Consider the following 16,863-nt stretch of genomic DNA (forward strand, 5'->3'; position numbering starts at 1 on the left):
CAGCCCAAGTACCCTCTGCACCCGGACCGAGGAGAAGAGGACCACTGAAGTAGCTATGTCCCAAGCATCACAAGACCTGAGCCCACTTGGTGGCCCACCCTGACCAGTCTTCCAGTCCTAACCTGCAGCATCTTTTCAACTGGATTGATCCCCGTTGACTAACATTTGGCACTCAACGCTGTACTACACTTCTGCACCGAGCCGCCACAGTGCAGCATGGTGTGACCTTTTGAAATGGCCTTGACCCATGGCCAGTAGTTACCTCAAGTCCAGGAGCTATGTCCCATAAGTCACTGTACCATACTGGTTTTCAGTATTTGTTTTTTCTCCATAGGATAACATTTTATGCACTGTCGACTTTTCAAAATTATAAAGATTTTTCTTGCAAAACTTACTGACCTGATTGTATTGATTCTGGTGCCAAAACATATAAAGATAATTGTTATTTTGTAAATTTATGTGCATCTCTTTATTGAGCCATGTGTCTCTTTTTTTGTCTGATTGTATTTGCAGATGCCTAACACTCCTCTTTGATAAGCATAAGACTGCTCGACCACAGTACCCCCCTAAAAAACAGAGCACTTTGGGATTGCTAAAGCAAGCTTCTGTCCACTGGTAGGGAAACCCCAGGGACTCTTTGCACGTGATATGTATACCATATAAAGAGCCAGCTTCCTACAGTATTCTGCATGTATTTCAGTGTGGGTCCCTTAGGGTGGCATAATATATGCTGCTACTCATACGGTCCCTTTTCAGTGCCCATGCCCTAGGTACCAGGGGTACTATGTATTAGAGACTTACACAGGTGCTAAAATCCTTGCCACTTAGATTACACTGGAGTATTTCATTTTTAGGGGTACAGCACTGGCACTGGAGTCTGGTTAGCAGGCTTCAGTGCACGGTCAGAGGTGAAAACTAGCATCCAGTAGTTCAAATGGGGGGGGGGGGGGGCAGAGAGTGGTGGAACATCTGCAAAGAAGTCCTGATTCTTAAGGCTTTTAAGCCACCACATTTAATTCAGCTCCTTCTGGAACTGCCTGCAACTTCTTTGGATTCATAGTCAAGCTAACAGTTTTCAATTGTGCATATTTAAATGTTTGACAGAATCTCAAACGTATTTTAACTTTCTCCCATAGTTAAAAAACATATTGTTTTGGTAGGAGGTGGTGGGGGGGGGGGGGGTAGATGGCCAAGAGGTGGTTCTTTGATTTCTGTAGGCAATTTTCGTTTCATAAACACTGACCTCTCCTGGTAGACAAAAAAGAGGCAGGCAAATCAGTGTGAAATGCTGTTTAGGAAATACTTTTTAGTCCAAAGTAATATACATGTCAGATATTGGGCGACCAGACAATAGAAGACATTCCAAGAGAACCTCTTTGGAAAAAAATTAAATTACCATAGGGGCCATGTTTCAAGGTTCTTATTCACATACAGTGGGTAAATGGACTGAGACACCAACTGCCTCTTTGTTCTATTTTGGGGGCAGTGGATCTCCTTGGCTGATTTGAACTTGACACCACTGTAAACACTAAGATTATTTCATTATGAAGACAGTTTACTTTTCATTTCATTTGAGAATTCAAAAATGCAGTTATTTGGTAGCTACAATATTCTATATATTCTTTTGTGTTTTCTGAGGCACATTCCTACTAATAATAGATGTTATACAGCTGCTATTAACATATATTTTATGGTAATAAAAGGAGCGCAGTAGAAAAGTGTTGCCCTTACCTAAAGCATTGTCTTTTCTAAGTTTAGAGATAATTTGTTCAGCTAAAATGTCTCCCAGAATCCCTCACATAGGGTGAGTTACTCCATGTTCATATATTGAATAAGGATATCTAGAACTAGTATTACAGGTGTTTAACCTGTCCCTCCACACCACATCTAGGAATGTATCCCCATTAATCTTTCACTGTACCTCCATGAATGTTCTTACATTTAACCAGCTATTTTTCCTTCCTATAGAAATGTCATCTACACTGGCTCATGACGCCACACAATAACACACGATGTGCATTCCTTATTGTGGTTTGATATTCTTTAAAATTGACATAATAATGCTGCTAATTCATACTATTTTGGTCTGCAGTTTCCACCTTTAAACTTGATTGGTTTTTAATACTGCTCATTTTTAGATTTCAGGTGGATGAAGGAGGGAACACCTTGCTGTTGTCTCCTAGTTTTCCCAGAACACAATTAGCTTTGGTTCCCTAACAATCTGTAAAATGGAATTGCACCGATCTCGCATCTCTCCTTTGATTTATACCCCCTTTTTACCTTTTCAAAACTGAGATAATTCACTGCAGAAAAATTACTTACAGCAAATGTTTGGTTGGCTCCATCCCATTTTAGGTGTTTTTACTTACTATGTCCTCGTCCCAAACGTTGCTATAAATATCAGACACATATTTTACTTTAGTAATTCCCCAAGAGTCTTTTCAGTGTGAACTTGCAGAACAAAGATTTTTTCTTTATATAGACTCTAATTTCTGGTTTAATTTTGTATTGTGGCATCAGAAAAACGTGGTCACACCTACCCATTTAAAGTCATTGCAATAGTTAACTTTATGCACAGTACTATAACCTAGTGGGTGAACATATTTAAAAGTTGCATGTGTTTCTGGAGAATATTGATTTGCTTGTTTACGTGCCATTTTATGAAATCTGTTCTGGATAAAAGACTGGCAAACATTTTGAAAACAATTCTGACCTATTTGATCTAGAAAATATTTAAAGCAGTACTATGCACCCAACAGCCATTTGTTCACTGTTCCTTTTGAGAGAAGCCGCTTGAAGTGATCTAGTGCTCCTTATTGCCAATACGCAGAGGCAAAGAAATATAAGCGGTCTCCTTTCTTTTCTTGACTAGACAAAGGAGGTTCCAAAAGCGTCCTTTACGAGTTAATTGACTTTGTTTAATATTTTTGTAGGACATCGCTGTAGGTCCTGCTGGTGGAGCAGAGGATGGATTTTTTGTTCCACCCACTAAAGGAACCAGTCCAGCTCAGGTAATAGTGCAGTATTTTATGTACTGAGAGCCTTTTGTAATTTCTGTTTTTAAATTTGATGCGGCTCAGGGGGGATCTGGATGTATCTGCCAGGGAAATGCAATAATTAAAAACTTTTTTCTAACTTACAAGCACATCCAGGTTTTTTTTTTTTTTTTTTAAATGCCTGCCCTTTAGAAAACTTTACCTGACGTACCGAATTTAGTAGTAAAACAGCAGGCTTTAGCTCTGCCCATTGTTTATAATTGTTAGGATTTCTAGCCCATTTCATTTGCTTGTGTGCTTATTAGATGTCTTCTCTTCCACTTTTTTTGTTTGCCCATTCCTTGGAAATTAGCTTTTTTGCAGTCCTTTTGACAAGATGATTTGTATCTTTCCACGGCTTGTATTTATGTTACAACTTTTTACCTTTTTGCTTCCAGCACTTTGATGGGGGGGATGCATGTGTTTTCTTGCTCGGTCTCCCTTTTGCCTGTGTGCTGCTTTCCATTCCAAACCCTATCTTCTGCTTGTCATCGATTTTTTTTTTTTTTTTTTTTTTTTTTTCCTATCCCTATCTGGTGATTGTTGCTCTTTTCCCTAAATATATTTTTGTATGCCTTTCCCTGTTGTTTTACTTGCTCCTCCCACATGAGCCTCCGACATGTTGGATTGGTAAAAAAGGCTTAGCAGATTCAGAAGAAGAAACCTATTAATTTTAATAAGGCTTGTTAAATCTAGCAGTGATCACTAATGCGAAGTTTAGTTTGTTGCCCATCATCAGCAGCCTGTTGAGCCTTTGTTTTAGGTCACTTTAATGGTCCAGAGCAAGTCACAGTATAGATTTGAAGTACAGTGTTAGTAAAGTATATTGAAACCTGCACATAATTTCTATTGTACATTGTTCTATAAAGGAATTATTTATTTCAATGCTACTTTTAGAATGTTTTCCCCCATTAGACGGAAAGGTCATGAGGTGAACTGATGAGATGACCAAAAGTCCGTGGACTTGGGCTGTGGAGTGAAATGATCTGTGTGTATGGTTATATTTAGAGTGCAAACCTACCTGGAGACCATTGTGGCAGTGAGCATGAGCAGGAGGTTTTAAATGCGATTCTGGATTGTTATAAAACACAATGTTATTTGCGCATGAAACCAATGTTGTATACTGTTTTGTGAACTGCCATGCGTATAGACTGTGTATTGCCCAAATATTTGGTGTACTGAAGTATCTTCGTCTTCATGTTGTTCGTCACTTCATGTGTATGAATGCTTAGACCCAGCCAATGGATCTCTGAATCTTCTTTACTGCATCATTTGTTTTGTGTTTTCTAGATCTGGTGTAACAACTCCCAACTCCCGGTTGATCACGTGCTGGCTGGTTCTTTTGAGACTGCTATGAGGGTATGTTGATGTTTTTTTTTTTGTTGCTTCAGTGGATTATGCTTTTTCGGTACATATTGTGATGCAAATCTGTGAAAGCATGTGCAAACCATATGTGAAAAAAGCACATTCAAATGATTAGATGCCTCAGGTGGGGACTGTAGGAAAAGTAAGAATAGATAGGCACGACAGCACATATCTAGCACATACAGTATCACCTATTCCAAATGCATCTGTTTCTGCAGTGATAAACCATCCAGAATTATGTGTTTAGTTTTTCTTGTATGCTAAAAATTATAGTGAAATTAACCACCTTCTGAGTTAATTTTTTTAATGAATTATGTATGACATAACGTTTTGAATAATAAAGAGATTGGCAGGCTCTCTGTCCAGATGCAATAGCTAAAAAAAAAAATTCTGAACAAAAACCAGGGAAATGTATGCCCAGTCGCCAATGTTGTGGCCATTTATCTTCGTAACAAATCGAAAAATTTAATTGTGATCATGATGCGTGTGCTAGGCAGGATGTAGGATTATTTCTAGCATTTGGGAAACTGTTTCTTCTCAGAAAAGGTCCATGGTCCAGATTGTGAGATAGCATTGTATTGTGTAATTGAAAATCCATGGAGCGATACAGAGGTATCTGCTATGTTTAGACGGTATACTTCTGGAATGTATATTGACCTGCGGAATTCGAGAAGTGGCTATTTAGAGCAGACCTTGCACCTTTGCATAATGAGGCAGTGACATCCTCTTTCAGAGACCTCAACCTTTCCTGCAAGCCTTTGTTGTCCTCTTTGCTGCGAGATAGGCTGACACGACATTAGGAGTATGTTTTCTCGTGATGTAAGCACCAATCCTCTGCAGAAATTACCTGGTTGTATATGGAGTATGTGTCTGCTTCATTGTTCCAGTCAAGACTTTGTAATGATTCTGGGTTTAAGCACAGAGATGAAATACAGGATATCTGCTGCTCACAACGAGGGTCAATGTCCACAAATGTTCTTTCTCTGCTCTGGAAATGTATCTTCCACTAAGATTAAGGTGGAGGGCTTTTTGTGTTGTTGTGTGCGGCTTGGCAGTCTATGGAGGCCTGGAGCATGGTCCACCAAGACAAAAAAATAAACTGGTATTCGCCACTGAGACTAAATATAGGTTTTTTTCATCAAGCTAATGTTGCCTTGTCCCTACGTTTGGCACCTGCTTCCCTTGTAAAATGTCTGTCCAGCATTACAAAACTACTCCCCACAGCACACGTGAAAAATAGATTATGATTTTTAGGTCTATTCATTACCTCCTCTGTGAACAGGGGGAAGTGAAATGTATGCAAGACCCTGGTCACAAAAAAAAAATCACTTATCACTTCTTTGCAAAATTTGCTGTGTCTGTGTTTCTCTTAGAACTTTTACTATTGTTCAGGCACGAGATGTTTGCCAGGTATTAAAGTACATTTTTCTTATACTGTGACTTTCAGATCCTTCAGCGGTCTGGTTTAATGCTGGCAGGAGACTAAAAAGAGAAAAAACCTTTTGGTGAAGCAAATTTATGTGTAAATTGTTCTGTTGCATTTTCCTATTTCAATAGTGAGTTATTTTCTTATACATTTTTTTAGCTCCTTCATGACCAGGTCGGGGTGACCGACTTCACTGCCTACAAACAGCACTTTTTGCAAACCTTCTCTAGAGGACGCACCTCCTACCAAGCTCTGCCTGGTCTACCTTCAATGTATGGATATCCACATCGCAACTGGTAAGAAAGTAAAAACTCAAAATTGTATGTTCGATGGCATCTGTCGCTGTAGATACGCATGTTTTGCAATAGCTCGCCATCTGGTGTTGGGCCGGAGTGTTACAAGTTGTTTTTCTTCGAAGAAGTCTTTCGAGTCACGGGACCGAGTGACTCCTCCTTTTGTCTCCATTGCGCATGGGCGTCGACTCCATCTTCGATTGTTTTTTTTCCGCCATCGGGTTCGGACGTGTTCCTGTCGCTCCGAGTTTCGGAACGGAAAAATAGCTAATTTCAGAAGATTTTCATCGGTATTGTTGCGTTCGGGGTCGGCGTAGTTAGATTCAACACCGCGTCTAAGATCGAAGAGCTCCGGTGCCCTTCGGGGTAATTTTTTCGATCCCCCGTCGGGGCCTGGTCGGCCCGACCGCGTGCAGAAGAACGCCGATGGAACGGACCCCGTTCCGTTTCTGTCCCAAATGCCACAATAAATACCCCTATACAGACCAACACTTGGTCTGCAACCTGTGCCTGTCACCTGAGCACAGCGAAGACACCTGCGAGGCCTGTCGTGCGTTCCGGTCCCGAAAAACTCTCCGAGACCGTCGAGCCAGAAGACTTCAGATGGCGTCCGCGCCGACAGCCCACCGGGAGTTCGAGGAACAAGAAGAGGAGGGATCCTTTTCGATCCAAGAATTGGACTCCGAAGGATTCGACAATACACAAACCGTGAGTAGGACGTCGAAAACCACTCAAAAGAAGATTTACAAGGCCCAGGGGACGCCACTGCCATCAGGCCATGGCTCGACCCATAAATTCGGTGACCGACCGTCGGCACCGAAAAAGGGCCAAACTGTGCCGAGATCGTCCGACTCCGGTCGAGACACCGGCACGCAGCCTTCTCGGGACCGAGAAAGTGCTGGAGACAAGCATCGACACCGAGATACCGGTGTAGATACGGCTCGACGCCGAGACAGCGGCACCGAAGAAGATCGACGCCGAGAGGTTTCGGCCCCGAAAAAGAAAAAAGTCACCTCGGAGCCGAAAAAAGATGCAGACAGGGTTTCGGTGCCGAAACAAACTGCAACCGACCCAGTTTCAGGCTCTTATACAGAAGAGCACTCGCTAACCTCCCAAATGCAAAAGCATAGGTTTGAGGAAGAACTACACTCAACGGATGTAGACCATACGCAAAAGCGTATTTTCATACAGCAGGGGACAGGAAAAATAAGCACCCTTCCCCCTATTAGAAGAAAGAAAAGATTGGAGTTCCAAACTGAACAAACACCACAAACAAAAGTGGTGAAAAAAGTGACCCCACCACCCTCTCCTCCACCTGTGATTAACGTCTCACCAGCACAAACTCCATCACATTCCCCAGCTCACACCACCATGAGCCAGGGTGACCAAGATCAAGACGCATGGGACTTATACGACGCCCCAGTGTCAGATAACAGTCCGGAGGCATACCCTACGAAGCCATCTCCACCAGAGGACAGCACTGCGTATTCTCAAGTGGTGGCTAGAGCAGCACAATTTCACAATGTAAGCCTCCACTCAGAACAGGTCGAGGATGACTTTTTATTCAACACTCTCCTCCACCCACAGCTCCTACCAAAGCCTGCCTATGCTCCCTGGTATGCTCCGGCACGCAAAAGAAATCTTTAAGGAGCCGGTCAAAAGTAGGGCAATCACACCAAGAGTGGAAAAAAAGTATAAGGCGCCTCCTACAGACCCGGCTTTCATCACTACACAGCTGCCACCAGACTCTGTCGTTGTAGGAGCAGCTAGGAAAAGGGCCAACTCCCACACATCTGGAGATGCACCACCCCCAGATAAAGAAAGCCGCAAGTTCGATGCAGCTGGTAAAAGAGTCGCAGCACAAGCTGCAAACCAGTGGCGCATCGCTAACTCCCAGGCACTACTTGCGCGCTATGACAGAGCCCATTGGGATGAGATGCAACATCTCATTGACCATCTGCCCAAGGACCTACAAAATAGGGCAAAACAAGTGGTTGAGGAGGGACAGACCATTTCCAACAACCAAATCCGCTCCTCCATGGACGCTGCAGATACAGCTGCACGGACAATTAATACATCTGTAACTATCAGAAGGCATGCATGGCTCCGAACGTCTAGATTTAAACCAGAGATTCAGCAAGCAGTTCTCAATATGCCTTTTAACGAAAAAGAACTGTTCGGTCCAGAAGTGGACACAGCGATTGAGAAACTCAAAAAAGACACGGACACTGCTAAAGCCATGGGCGCACTCTACTCCCCGCAGAGCAGAGGGAATTACAGCACATTCCGTAAAACACCCTTTAGAGGGGGGTTTCGGGGTCAAAGCACACAAGCCAGCACCTCACAGGCAACACCGTCCAGTTACAAGGGACAGTACAGAGGAGGTTTTCGTGGACAATATAGAGGAGGGCAATTCCCTAGGAATAGAGGAAAATTTCAAAGCACCAAAACCCCTACTACTAAGCAGTGACTCACATGTCACTCACCCCCTCCACACAACACCAGTGGGGGAAGAATAAGTCATTATTACAAAGCATGGGAGGAAATCACTACAGACACTTGGGTTCTAGCAATTATCCAACATGGTTATTGCATAGAATTTCTACAATTCCCTCCAAACATACCACCAAAAGCACAAAATTTGACAAAACATCATTCCAATCTCCTGGAGATAGAAGTGCAGGCACTATTGCAAAAGAATGCAATCGAATTAGTGCCAAACACACAAATAAACACAGGAGTTTACTCACTGTACTTTCTGATACCAAAGAAGGACAAAACGCTGAGACCAATCCTAGACCTCAGAATAGTGAACACATTCATCAAATCAGACCACTTTCACATGGTCACACTACAAGAAGTATTACCATTGCTAAAACTACACGACTACATGTCAACTTTAGACCTCAAGGACGCGTATTTCCATATACCAATACACCCATCGCACAGGAAATACCTAAGGTTTGTATTCAAAGGAATACATTACCAATTCAAGGTACTGCCTTTCGGATTAACAACCGCACCAAGAGTCTTTACCAAATGTTTAGCGGTAGTCGCTGCACACATCAGAAGGCAGCAAATACATGTGTTCCCATATCTAGACGACTGGCTAATCAAGGCCCATTCGTTAATAGAGTGCTCAAATCGCACAAATCAGATCATACAAACCCTCTTCAAACTAGGGTTCACCGTCAACTTCACGAAATCCAACATTCTGCCGTGCAAGGTACAACAATACCTAGGAGCCATAATAGACACAACAAAAGGAGTAGCCACTCCAAGTCCACAAAGAATTCAAAATTTCAACACCATCATACAACGCATGTATCCAACACAAAAGATACAAGCAAAGATGATATTACAACTCCTAGGCATGATGTCTTCATGCATAGCCATTGTCCCAAACGCAAGACTGCACATGAGGCCCTTACAACAGTGCCTAGCATCACAGTGGTCTCAAGCACAGGGTCATCTTCTAGATCTGGTGTTAATAGACCGCCAAACTTACCTCTCGCTTCTGTGGTGGAACAACATAAATTTAAACAAGGGGCGGCCTTTCCAAGACCCAGTGCCACAATACGTAATAACAACAGATGCTTCCATGACAGGGTGGGGAGCACACCTCGATCAACACAGCATACAAGGACAATGGAACGTACATCAAACAAAACTGCATATAAATCACCTAGAACTACTAGCAGTTTTTCAAGCACTAAAAGCTTTCCAACCAATAATAGTTCACAAATACATTCTCGTCAAGACAGACAACATGACAACAATGTATTATCTAAACAAGCAAGGGGGGGACACACTCCACGCAGTTAAGCCTGCTAGCACAAAAAATTTGGCGTTGGGCAATTCACAACCAAATTCGCCTAATAGCACAATTTATACCAGGGATCCAAAATCAACTCGCAGACAACCTCTCTCGAGATCACCAACAGGTCCACGAATGGGAAATTCACCCCCAAATTCTGAACACCTATTTCAAACTCTGGGGAACACCTCAAATAGACTTGGAGAACGCAAAATGCCAAAACTTCGCATCCAGATACCCACACAAACAGTCCCTAGGCAATGCCCTATGGATGAACTGGTCAGGGATATTTGCTTACGCTTTTCCTCCTCTCCCTCTCCTTCCTTACCTGGTAAACAAGCTCAGTCAAAAAAACTCAAACTCATATTGATAGCACCAACTTGGGCAAGGCAACCCTGGTACACAACGCTGCTAGACCTATCAGTAGTACCCTACATCAAATTGCCCAACAGGCCAGATCTGTTGACACAACACAACCAAAAGATCAGACACCCAGATCCAGCATCGCTGAATCTAGCAATCTGGCTCCTGAGATCCTAGAATTCGGGCACTTACAACTTACCCAAGAATGTATGGAAGTCATAAAGCAAGCCAGAAGGCCATCCACCAGGCACTGTTATGCAAGTAAATGGAAGAGGTTTGTTTGCTACTGCCATATTAATCAAATACAACCTTTACACACAACTCCAGAACATGTAGTGGGCTACTTGCTTCACTTACAAAAATCTAACCTGGCTTTCTCTTCCATTAAAATACACCTTGCAGCAATATCTGCATACCTGCAGACTACCTATTCAACTTCCCTATATAAGATACCAGTCATTAAAGCATTCATGGAGGGCCTTAGGAGAATTATACCACCAAGAACACCACCTGTTCCTTCATGGAACCTAAATGTTGTCCTAACTAGACTTATGGGTCCACCTTTTGAACCCATGCACTCCTGCGAAATACAGTTCCTAACCTGGAAGGTTGCATTTCTCATCTCCATTACTTCCCTAAGAAGAGTAAGCGAGATTCAGGCGTTTACAATACAAGAACCTTTTATACAACTACACAAGAATAAGGTCGTCCTAAGGACTAATCCTAAATTTTTGCCAAAGGTTATTTCACCGTTCCATCTAAATCAAACAGTGGAACTTCCAGTGTTCTTTCCACAGCCAGATACCGTAGCTGAAAGGGCTCTACATACATTAGATGTCAAAAGAGCATTAATGTATTACATTGACAGAACAAAGAACATCCGAAAGACTAAACAACTATTTATTGCATTTCAAAATCCTCATGCAGGAAACCCAATATCAAAACAAGGTATAGCCAGATGGATAGTTAAATGCATCCAAATCTGCTACCTTAAAGCTAAACGACAGCTGCCCATTACACCAAGGGCACACTCAACCAGAAAGAAGGGTGCTACCATGGCCTTTCTAGGAAACATCCCAATGCAAGAAATATGTAAGGCAGCCACATGGTCTACGCCTCACACATTCACCAAGCACTACTGTGTAGATGTGTTATCCGCACAACAAGCCACAGTAGGTCAAGCCGTATTAAGAACATTATTTCAAACTACTTCCACTCCTACAGGCTGAGCCACCGTTTTTGGGGAGATAACTGCTTACTAGTCTATGCAAAACATGCGTATCTACAGCGACAGATGCCATCGAACTGAAAATGTCACTTACCCAGTGTACATCTGTTCGTGGCATCAGTCGCTGTAGATTCGCATGTGCCCACCCGCCTCCCCGGGAGCCTGTAGCAGTTTGGAAGTTACCTTCAACTATTTGTATATGTATCATCTCAACCTTAAATAGGTACATACTTAGTCACTCCATTGCATAGGCACTATTACTACAATTCAACTCCTACCTCACCCTCTGCGGGGAAAAACAATCGAAGATGGAGTCGACGCCCATGCGCAATGGAGACAAAAGGAGGAGTCACTCGGTCCCGTGACTCGAAAGACTTCTTCGAAGAAAAACAACTTGTAACACTCCGGCCCAACACCAGATGGCGAGCTATTGCAAAACATGCGAATCTACAGCGACTGATGCAACGAACAGATGTACACTGGGTAAGTGACATTTTCATTCCAGTGCATTTATCTGGTCAACTTTGTCAATGAGATCGACTCACCTTTATGTAGCTCATTATGTTATGCAGGCGTTTGAATAGGAGTTATACTATGTTCTTTCAGCAATATAGCTGAAATGTAGGAAAGTTAACCTAAGAAACAACCTGTTGGATTAATTATGCTATCATGCACAGATATTCAAGAAGACCACTTTGTCAGCCACATTTCCTTTTTGTATAGTCGATGCAAACATCGCCTTCCTTTAATTGAGGAATTTATTATGTGCTGTGCGTCGGTGTTGAGGACTGCAGGCAGCACCTTGTACTTTGGAGAACTGTGACATAAAAAGAGGCATGGCTACTATTACGAAATAAGATGTCAGTGTGTCCTGCATTTAATGAGAGAAAATCTCAGTACTTGTGAATGAGAATTGGCGAAATTCGGACAGGTGCCAGGGAGGCTTATTCCCTGACTAATTATACTAATTTTGTTAATCACTACTCACGCTACTCCCCCAAAGCTTTCCAAATACCGAAAGTCAGTTTTGACACTGGTCTAAAAGCAAGTAAATGCCAGAGCTTGGATAAAAGATAATATGCAAATTTCCTAATAGGTTCATCTCCTCTATTTAACCATCAGTAACATTCTCTCCTGTACTGTGGTCCCCAGTATCATCTGTAAAGTTGTGACAAATATGTTGCAGTTTCAATATAGCTGTTTGCTATTTGTTTTCGCCCCAGCCAAAAGCTAAAATGTTTTCTGCAGGCCTGTAGTGTTGGACGTTTTACAGGCTTTGGTTTTTAGCTGAACAGATTTCTTGTTAATACAATAATCCCACAAAAGGTGTTTAAGACCAGTCAGTGATTTTCAGGAAAGGCAGACATGTGCAGGCTGAACAACTGACCCATATTAATTTTAGCAGAATGTTCCTTCGCCAACCATCCAAATAATTCCAAAAGGGATACTTTGCGTTCCAAACTCACTAAACTTTTTCCACCTTCCTTTATTTCCACCGTAATGTCCAAAAGCTTCCTAGACAGTGAGGTTTTCTGTACACAGCCATTCTGTTCTAATATTACATAGGGCATGTCTGCACCATTCATCTTGAAGTACTTGTTTGGCTGCAATTTAGTAGTGTAATGTTCTTTTGGCGCAGTTCTCGAATGTGTCAATTTCTCACATGGAGTGGCACTTTGGGGAAAAGGTGGCTTCTTGTTTCAGCCCCTCAAAGGCCAGGCCCTAGATCGTTCTGGAAGTAGCATGAGTCTTGGACATCATGCTTCCTAATTGCAGGTTTTAGGTGAATTTTTTATGCAATAGGAAAAGTGACATCAGGGCTGGCGTTAACATTGGTGGTGGCTGCTGCGACAATATTTTTGGCTGCTGCCTCACCACCTCTTTTGCCATGTAATCCTTCACTGCCACTCTGCAGAGGTGCCCATTGTATCTCCTAGCCCCTCCATACATTTATTTCATTTATTTTACAGTGCTACTCACCATAATGTAAGGTGTTGGAGCGTTTTACATCACACATATATACAGAGACAATTACAAGCACAGCTGTGAAAATCCAATACACTCTATTCTCATACTGCTTGCATGAACAAATGTAAAGATAGTAGTCTGGGAAAATTCTCTACTCATTGTGTATCCAGCAAAAAGGATAGGTATGTGTGTGCTCACGTTAAACTGCAGTGGAAGTCGATCTCATGCAAACACTCATGTCGGCAATCTCACCCAGAGGTATGCTCTCACACACAAATGTATAGTCATACACGCAGGCCACAATCTTTAAATCAGGCCTATTTGTGTTACATACAGCGCCATCAGCCGTAAGCATACGTAGTGCAGAAGCCTCAAAACGAGCATTCAACCGCTGCAGAGTAACAAAGGCTGTTAAAAACAATCAAGAGCATCATTTTTATGAATACCATCAACTCTTGTGTTTTCTAAGCCTCTGAACAAATGTACTTGTCAAACCGATTTACAGACACATAGTGCAAACATTGAGCATTGCAGGGGTGCTGGGCAGGGCGACTCCCTGCACTGCTCATGGCAAGTGCATGGGCAGTGGTGGGGGCCCCCCTGTAGCCCCCTGCACCTGCTCTCCACCAGACTTTACATGGCAGTAAAACCGCCATGAAAAGTCTGGCAGAGAACCAGGTCATAAGCAGCAGGGCAGTGCTGCCCTGGCTGATTGCAACCTGCACCCATCATCAACCTGTTGGGATCACAGATCCTGGTGGAGACGGGGTGGTACACTGGCGGTCTGACCGCCAAGGTCATAATGTGGTGGATGGATGCCGCAGCAGCAGTCCTGACTGCCTTCGAGACTCTGGCTTTCGAGTGACCGCCAGGCTCGTAATGAGGGCCGTAGTCTCTACATACAGACTCATGTATGTGTGTGTCTCTCTCTCTCTCTCTGTCTCTCTCTCTCTCTCTCTCTCTCTCTCTCTCTCTCTCTCTGGACAGGTTGGGATGGGCTAGGGTAGAATAAAAAAACAAAGGTGCTGTAGGAAGTTGGCTCTGTATGTGCTATTTCAAGGTAAGGAATAGCATGCACAGAGTCCAAGGGTTCCCCTTAGAGGTAAGATAGTGGCAAAAAGAGATAATACTAATGCTCTATTTTGTGGTAGTGTGGTCGAGCAGTAGGCTTATCAAAGGAGTAGTGTTAAGCATTTGTTGTACATACACACAGGCAATAAATGAGGAACACACACTCAGAGACAAATCCAGCCAATAGCATATATACTTTTCACATAAAACACATTTAGCTGTTTTAAAAGTGGACACTTAGTGCAATTTTCACAGTTCCTGGGGGAGGTAAAGTAATGTTAGTTTTAGCAGGTACGTAAATCACCTACAGGTTTGAGATTGGGGTCCAAAGTAGCCCACCGTTGGGGGTTCAGAGCAACCCCAAAGTTATCACACCAGCAGCTCAGGGCCGGTCAGGTGCAAAGGTCAAAGGGGTGCCCAAAACACATAGGCTTCAATGGAGAGAAGGGGGTGCCCTGGTTCCAGTCTGCCAGCAGGTAGGTACCCGCGTCTTCGGAGGGCAGACCAGGGGGGTTTTGTAGGGCACCGGGGGGGGGACACGAGTCAGCACAAAAAGTACACCCTCAGCAGCGCGGGGGCGGTCGGGTGCAGTGTGTAAACACGCGTCGGGTTTTCAATAGTTTCCTATGAGAGACCAAGGGGTCTCTTCAGCGATGCAGGCAAGGGGGGGGCTCCTCGGGGTAGCCACCACCTGGGCAAGGGAGAGGGCCTCCTGGGGGTCACTCCTGCACTGGAGTTCCGATCCTTCAGGTGGTGGGGGCTGCGGGTGCAGGGTCTTTTCCAGCCGTCGGGAATTTAGAGTTCAGGCAGTCGCGGTCAGGGGGAGCCTCGGGATTCCCTCTGCAGGCGTCGCTGTGGGGGCTCAGGGGGGACAACTTTGGTTACTCACGGTCTTGGAGTCGCCGGGGGGGTCCTCCCTGAGGTGTTGGTTCTCCACCAGTCGAGTCGGGGTCGCCGGGTGCAGTGTTGCAAGTCTCACGCTTCTTGCGGGGAGTTGCAGGGGTCTTTAAATCTGCTCCTTTGAAACAAAGTTGCAGTCTTTTTGGAGCAGGGCCGCTGTCCTCGGGAGTTTCTGGTCTTTCTTGAAGCAGGGCAGTCCTCTGAGGATTCAGAGGTCGCTGGTCCTTTGGAAAGCGTCGCTGGAGCAGGTTTCTTTGGAAGGCAGGAGACAGGCCGGTAGGACTGGGGCCAAAGCAGTTGGTGTCTTCTGTTCTTCCTCTGCAGGGGTTTTTCAGCTCAGCAGTCTTCTTCTTGTAGTTTCAGGAATCTAAATTCTTAGGTTCAGGGGAGCCCTTAAATACTAAATTTAAGGGCGTGTTTAGGTCTGGGGGGTTAGTAGCCAATGGCTACTAGCCCTGAAGGTGGGTACACCCTCTTTGTGCCTCCTCCCAAGGGGAGGGGGGCACATCCCTAATCCTATTGGGGGAATCCTCCATCTGCAAGATGGAGGATTTCTAAAAGTCAGTCACCTCAGCTCAGGACACCTTAGGGGCTGTCCTGACTGGCCAGTGACTCCTCCTTGTTTTTCTCATTATCTCTCCTGGACTTGCCGCCAAAAGTGGGGGCTGTGTCCCAGGGGGCGGGCATCTCCACTAGCTGGAGTGCCCTGGGGCATTGTAACACGAAGCTTGAGCCTTTGAAGCTCACTGCTAGGTGTTAGTTCCTGCAGGGGGGAGGTGTGAAGCACCTCCACCCAGAGCAGGCTTTGTTTCTGTCCTCAGAGAGCACAAAGGCTCTCACTGCATGGGGTCAGAAACTCGTCTCTCAGCAGCAGGCTGGCACAGACCAGTCAGTCCTGCACTGAACAATTGGGTAAAATACAGGGGGCATCTCTAAGATGCCCTCTGTGTGCATTTTTTAATAAATCCAACACTGGCATCAGTGTGGGTTTATTATTCTGAGAAGTTTGGTACCAAACTTCCCAGTATTCAGTGTAGCCATTATGGAGCTGTGGAGTTCGTTTTTGACAGACTCCCAGCCCATATACTCTTATGGCTACCCTGCACTTACAATGTCTAAGGTTTTGCTTAGACACGGTAGGGGCATAGTGCTCATGCACATATGCCCTCACCTGTGGTATAGTGCACCCTGCCTTAGGGCTGTAAGGCCTGCTAGAGGGGTGACTTACCTATGCCACAGGCAGTGTGAGGTTGGCATGGCACCCTGAGGGGAGTGCCATGTCGACTTAGCCATTGTCTCCCCACCAGTACACACAAGCTGGCAAGCAGTGTGTCTGTGCTGAGTGAGGGGTCCCTAGGGTGGCATAAGACATGCTGCAGCCCTTAGAGACCTTCCCT

The 16,863-nt window shown here is 44.2% G+C and overlaps 1 protein-coding gene across 1 annotated transcript in view; it reads left to right on the plus strand.

The window, feature by feature from the left end:
• Positions 1-16,863, plus strand: part of COPA (COPI coat complex subunit alpha) — a 245,868-nt gene that overhangs the window by 147,342 nt on the left and 81,663 nt on the right. Inside the window, exons 26-28 of the mRNA XM_069217919.1 lie at positions 2,934-3,011; positions 4,326-4,394; positions 5,986-6,122. Coding sequence (XP_069074020.1) covers positions 2,934-3,011; positions 4,326-4,394; positions 5,986-6,122 — 284 coding nt within the window. The remainder of the gene's footprint in view (positions 1-2,933; positions 3,012-4,325; positions 4,395-5,985; positions 6,123-16,863) is intronic.

Source organism: Pleurodeles waltl, chromosome 12 (assembly GCF_031143425.1).
Source record: "Pleurodeles waltl isolate 20211129_DDA chromosome 12, aPleWal1.hap1.20221129, whole genome shotgun sequence".
Classification (NCBI taxonomy): domain Eukaryota; kingdom Metazoa; phylum Chordata; class Amphibia; order Caudata; family Salamandridae; genus Pleurodeles; species Pleurodeles waltl.